General features: G+C 37.0%; 1 protein-coding gene across 1 annotated transcript in view; it reads right to left on the minus strand.

Moving 5' to 3' along the window:
* The window catches only part of LOC101856982 (dual 3',5'-cyclic-AMP and -GMP phosphodiesterase 11A), a gene marked incomplete at its 5' end in the record, with an annotated part of 142,616 nt that overhangs the window by 37,285 nt on the left and 99,431 nt on the right, over positions 1-5,900 (minus strand). The window contains 2 exon segments of the mRNA XM_005105621.3: positions 2,481-2,556; positions 4,317-4,434. Of these exon segments, the coding sequence (XP_005105678.3) occupies positions 2,481-2,556; positions 4,317-4,434 (194 nt within the window).

A 5,900-nucleotide genomic window follows, 5' to 3' on the forward strand; every position in this document is an offset into this window, starting at 1 on the left:
ACCCCCACCCCCGCCCACAGGCCAGTGCTTCTGACTGAATTGTCTTTAGACCATTCCCAAAGAGGGGACATTAACATGTTCTTATTCACAACAGAATTGTAAATTGGCTGATTTATCAATGCCATGCTCATACTGTGCCGGGAAAAAATAGGGGGAACTTCTGCTGTTTCTTTCCTCTTCCTAACTATTGCAATTTTTCCTCTACTTCTTTTGTATGTTTGTCACTCTCTTGCCCATTCGCAGTGCCGACGAGCGCAGGAGACCCAAGTTCGATTTCCGTGAGAGAAGAATGTTATCTAGGATCTCGCTATTATGTTGTATCCCTTTTTTAAAGTCTGGGTCGGCGCAGACTTGCAAGGTTAAAGCCTGCGTTCTAAATTATCTAAATTGTGTCGATGGATGTATAAATACACCTATATGAAAATACAGTGTCTCAGTAGTCTGTGTACCTGCTCCCAAAACGTCATCGATTTTATGCCAGTGGGCAGGTAAAAACATTTACCAACTTAAAGCTATGCAACGAATGCTCACTGACCCTTGAACTAACTAATCGGTAACTTTGAAGCGTTGACTTAAATTATAAATTATAATATTATCCTAGACGGTGTACCGTCATTGTCACCGCTCATTACTCGCTACTTTAGAATTACAACGTTCTATCTGACATTTAAGGCCGTTGTTTAATTACTGAGACCAAGGGGTCAAAAACCAAATTTTATATCTGTCGTCATAAACAAAGGCAGCCTCATTGAAACTGTAGACTATTCGTATCTGCGACAAATTGTCAGACTATTCGGAGTTGATATCAAGATATTCAAAGAATTGCTTTCGAAAAAAAACCTTGACATATTGTGAAACTCAAAATGGTTTACGTCAAATTACTCAAAACTAGGTAGTGAGCGGATAGAACTTTGTAATTCTAAGGTACAGACCTGTCTATGAAAATTTCGCTGAGAAGCGTGCTTGTCATCGACGTCTAAATGACAGACCAAAACCCCAGCTAAAGTGCTGTCAATATTTCGTGGCACAACTTATCCTCAAATATCTCTTTAACGGGTAAATCAATGTCACTCATACGTTGTACAACAGTTTGTATCAATTTGTCTTAACTTAATCATATTTTCCACAACAATTGAGGCTAGAACACTATAAATCTCAGTCATGCGGAAAATAGGATTGGTCACAGCACTTCCCGCTTCTCACACATGTTTTGCATACGCATATGGCCTACTTCACAGCAGGTAACCAATGTCAATATTTAGTAGCAAAACTTTTTACAAGAAATTTATTTTATACTGAACACATTTTTTGCGCTAAAGGTTTTCAAAACATGCGTTCAATAAAGATAATATTTCCCCAGCTGTTAACGTTTTAAAATATGTAGAAACCACCCATGTGGATTTTTTTTTTATATTAAGGAATTTTCTAGAATACAGCTAAGGGGTGTTTACAAAGATATTGTACAAATTGATTCAAGTGCATACGTTGGAGAAGCTAAGTTCGATAGTTGAGGAGATATCTAACAATAAGTTGCGCCACGGATTTTTGACCGTACTATAGGCGAGCGTGTGCGCACTTTTGCCCCGTGGCCTTCATCTGGATCCAAATTGAGTCAAATGGGGGCTTCAGAGCCAACCGGAATTACATTCAAGTTCACGGTCTAGGATGCCATCGGACACGTCTAAGGATTTCTTTTTCTTTTCTTTTTTTTTTTGTTTTTTTGGTAAGAGTTTAATGACGCTTGCAACACTAAGATATCATAATATAAGTGTTACTAGACAGTAACATACAAATAAAAGAATGAGAATTTATATGTACTCTAGATGCTTGATAGGAAAGAAAAAGAGTCTATGACGATAGGACAGTAAAAGGTTAATAAAGTTTGAGAGCTGTGCACTTAATATAATTAAAAAGTTGTTCCCGCATCCGATCAGGACATTGGGGATTGCCTTGTTAGTGAGACAACTTTTTATACCTTCGGCGCATTCTAGTACAGCGGCCAGTTCCTTTCCACGCCGCTTTTACTAATAATAACTACGTAGGGCCTATATACTAGCTTTTAAACAAAACTCACCTCCGGCGCTTCACTGTCGCTGGCAGAAGGCCCGAGTTCGATTCTCGAGTGATTACAACATTTTTATTGAGTATCTTGATCTTTCTGTTGGGATGTTATGAAATCCCTCTCAGCCCGGGTGGGCCCTAACAGTCAGGGTTGAAAGCAGGCCCCTTAATTAATCTAAATTGTATCGGTAGGGGGTGTCAAAAAAACAACAACTACATAGAAAAAGCAGAAATGACGATAGGGAAGTAAAAGAGTAATGAGCAATGCGAGATGTGTATTTAATATTACTACGTATTAGCTTATAAAAAAAATCATATATATATATATATATATATATATTTATTTATATATATATATATATATATATATATATATATATATATATATATATATATATACAAAAATAAACAAAACTCACCGATGATTTGGAAGTGACGATTTCGTACTGGCTTGCACAACACCGACCTTGTGTGAATGCCCTTAACGTTCTCTGTCTGTGGAAGGACAAATTAATAATAATAATAATAATAATAATAATAATAATAATAATAATAATAATAATAATAATAATAATAATAATAATTTTCATAACGATATTGCTGGCTAACATACAGTCCATACTGTCTAAGACGGCCACCCATTGTCGAGGGATAAATTGCTGTTTTAGACAGGTAGCTGTTGCTGTAATTGTTGTTGTCGATGTTGTTGTCGTTGTTGTTGTTGTTGTTGTTGTTGTTGTTGTTGTTGTTGTTGTTGTTGTTGTTTTTGCTGTTGGTGTTGTTTTTGATATTGCCGTTGTTGTTGGTGGGGGTTGTGGTGGTGGTGATGGTGGTGGTAAATGGTCTCACAATGCGCATAATATTTAGGATTTTTTTAAAAATTGTTAATTGTACAGTTCAAAATATATTATATTTCTGCACTACTGAGCGCTGAGAGACTGTCAGGGATAGGCACTACATAAATTCACACTAACATCATTAATATTATTATTTTATAATAATAATTATTATTATTATCATCTTCATTGTTGTTGTTGTTGCTGTTGTTGCTGTTGTTGATATTATTATTATTATTATTATTATTATTATTATTATTATTATTATTATTATTATTATTATTATTATTATTATTGTTATTATTATTATTATCATTATTGTTATTATCATCTTCATTATTGTTGTTGCTGTTGTTGATATTATTATTACGATTATTATTATTATTTTATTATTATTATAGCCAAAAGCCCAGAAATTGCGCTGGTGGTGTTTTGGTTAGGTGCTTCACTGTCTCACAAAGGAGACCAGAGTTCAATTCCCGAGTGGGGAAGATTTTTTTTATCGAGAATCTAGGTCTTTCTGTCGGGATGTTGTATCCCTCTCTGCCCGGGTTGGCCCTGACAGGCAGAGTAAGAAGCCTGCCTCCTTTACGGTTTAAATTGTGTGGATGATGGCGTAAAATACACACAAAAACAAATCCACAAAGTAAAAATTCGTCACAATGATGGAAACGAAGAAACAGACATCCCCCACCCCTACCTCCACCCTCCCCTAACCGTGATCGGGCATCTTTCATCGGGGTTTTTTTTCTTGGTCCAACACTTTTTATGTCAATTTGAAAACACATTTATGTGCGGATTTTTCTTGAAAAACGTTAATCAGAGGTGTAAAAAAAATGTGTGCATTTGCAGTTTCCAAAGACACTCAAAATATTGATGTCAAAAAATTTTGGAGGACATTTTCTCGTTAATTTTACCTCTGACAAGAAGGCGACCCTCACTTCCTTCAACTGAAAATATCTTGAATTCTATGGAAGATTTAATGGGTATTTGTGTCATCAAAAGCAAGACAAAGGAACAAGCTTTAAGTTGATACCAATAACTCTGTCGAATGCCCCAAAAAAATCGTGAGCACCTGATTCCACCTGATGGAGCTACTGGCATCTTGTTAAAAACAGCTCATTTGTCTTGCTTACGATGAAAAAATACCGATCTATCTGTGAGTGTCCTTGGGAACTGCAAATTTACATTTTTTGTGCTTTTATTCAACGTTTTTCTGTCAAATCTAATCTACACAGAAATGTGTTCTTAACGGACATAAAAAGTGTTGAGCATAAAAGAAATGTGAGAAAAAAAGAATTATTTTTTTAAAATGCAAAACTGCCTGAAAAAAAAATGCAGATTTACTTGATTTCAGTATCTTGCCGAGCGCCTGATTTCACCACGATGCTCCACATTATATTATTATAAAAGTCTCACCTCGTGCTCGAGCCGTGGGTCCCGAGAGGCGTCTGTGATGTTGATAGTCTCCCCCGTGAGCAGCACCAGCTCGGCGATCTTGCTGGTCACTTTCATGTGGTTGTCCTTCTCAGAACTGCTGGACAATGGTCAGTCAGAGGTCAACAAGGGGCACAGGGCATTTTTTTTAAAAAGCAAGCTAAAGTGGATGATGATTTTTATTTTGAAGGCCATTAGGCATAAGGAAGAGGTCAATGGGACAAAAAGGAATTATTTTTTTAAAAAGCTGGCTAAAGTGGATAAGACCAGCGGGTATACAGAAAGAGGTCAACAAGTGGTACAGGGAATTGTTTTAAAAAGCAGTTTAAAGTCGATACGGATTGTTATTTCAATGGCTATTTGGCGTAATGAAGAGGTCAAAAGGGGGCACAGGGAATTGTTGAAAAAAGCAGGCTAAAGTGGATACAGATTTTTATTTCAATGGCCATAGGGTATACAGAAAGAGATCAACAATGGGCAGAGGGGCATTTTAAAAAAAGAAGCAGGTTGAGGTCGATAAGGGTTTTTACTTCTTTGGCCATTGAGTATAATGAAGAGATAAACAAGGGGCACAGGGCATTTTTTTTTAAAGCAGGCTAAAGTCGATATGGATTTTTATTGCATTGGCCATTGGGTCAGGAAGAGTTCAATTATGGGCTGAGGGGCTTTTTTAAACAAAAGCAGGCTGAGGTCTATAAGGATTTTTATTTCGTTGGCCAATGGGTAGAAGAAAGAGGTCAAACACTGGCACAAGGCATTGTTTAAAAATGCAGGCTAAAGTGGATAAGGATTTTTATTTTATTGGCCATTGGGCATAAGATAGATGTCAACAAGTTGTTGTTTTTTTAAGCAAGCTAAACTAAACTGGATAAGGATTTTTATTCCAGTGGCCATTGGGCATACAGAAAGACGTCAACAAGGGGTCAGGGCATAGTTTTTTTTAAAAACGCAGGCTTAAGTGGATAAGGATTTTTTATTTCATTGATCAATGCGCATAAAAAAAGAGGCCAATAAGGGGCGCAGGGCATTGCTATAAGGTCAAAAGTCATGCTTTCTAAAAACAGCAATCTTTCAACTATTCTTGATACGTTATTTGTGGTTCGAGAAAAGGGGAGCTAATCAAGGGTCAACACACTGAAGGCGTCTTTTCTGGGGGGGGGGGGAAGGGGAGGTCTTTGTCATTTGGGGGAGGGGGGTGTTTGTTGCTTTGGGGGTGTTTTAGGGGGGTGTGGGGATTGGGTGGCCATTATAGATAAGAAGAAGTATTACTTCGTTATTCATGCCGAATTTTTTCTATTTTATTTTCCCTATCTGCAACTTCAAAGAAAAGAAGGCAAAAATTGTGTATGCTAGAGAATATTTCATGCAAATTGGTGTTTCTAGTTTACTGTGTGTTGCGCTTCGACAAGTGCCGCAACATGAACTTTGACCTGATGCTCATCGGACATAATTATGAGTTTGTTATGTCGGTTATGAGTTAAAGGGTAGGTTAAGCAAAAGGACAAAAGAGACCATAGACATAGTCAAAGAACTTATAAGTGTGTGTGTGTGTGTGTGTGTGTGTGT

The sequence above is a fragment of the Aplysia californica genome, unplaced genomic scaffold (genome assembly GCF_000002075.1).
Source record: "Aplysia californica isolate F4 #8 unplaced genomic scaffold, AplCal3.0 scaffold00481, whole genome shotgun sequence".
Taxonomy (NCBI): Eukaryota; Metazoa; Mollusca; class Gastropoda; order Aplysiida; family Aplysiidae; genus Aplysia; species Aplysia californica.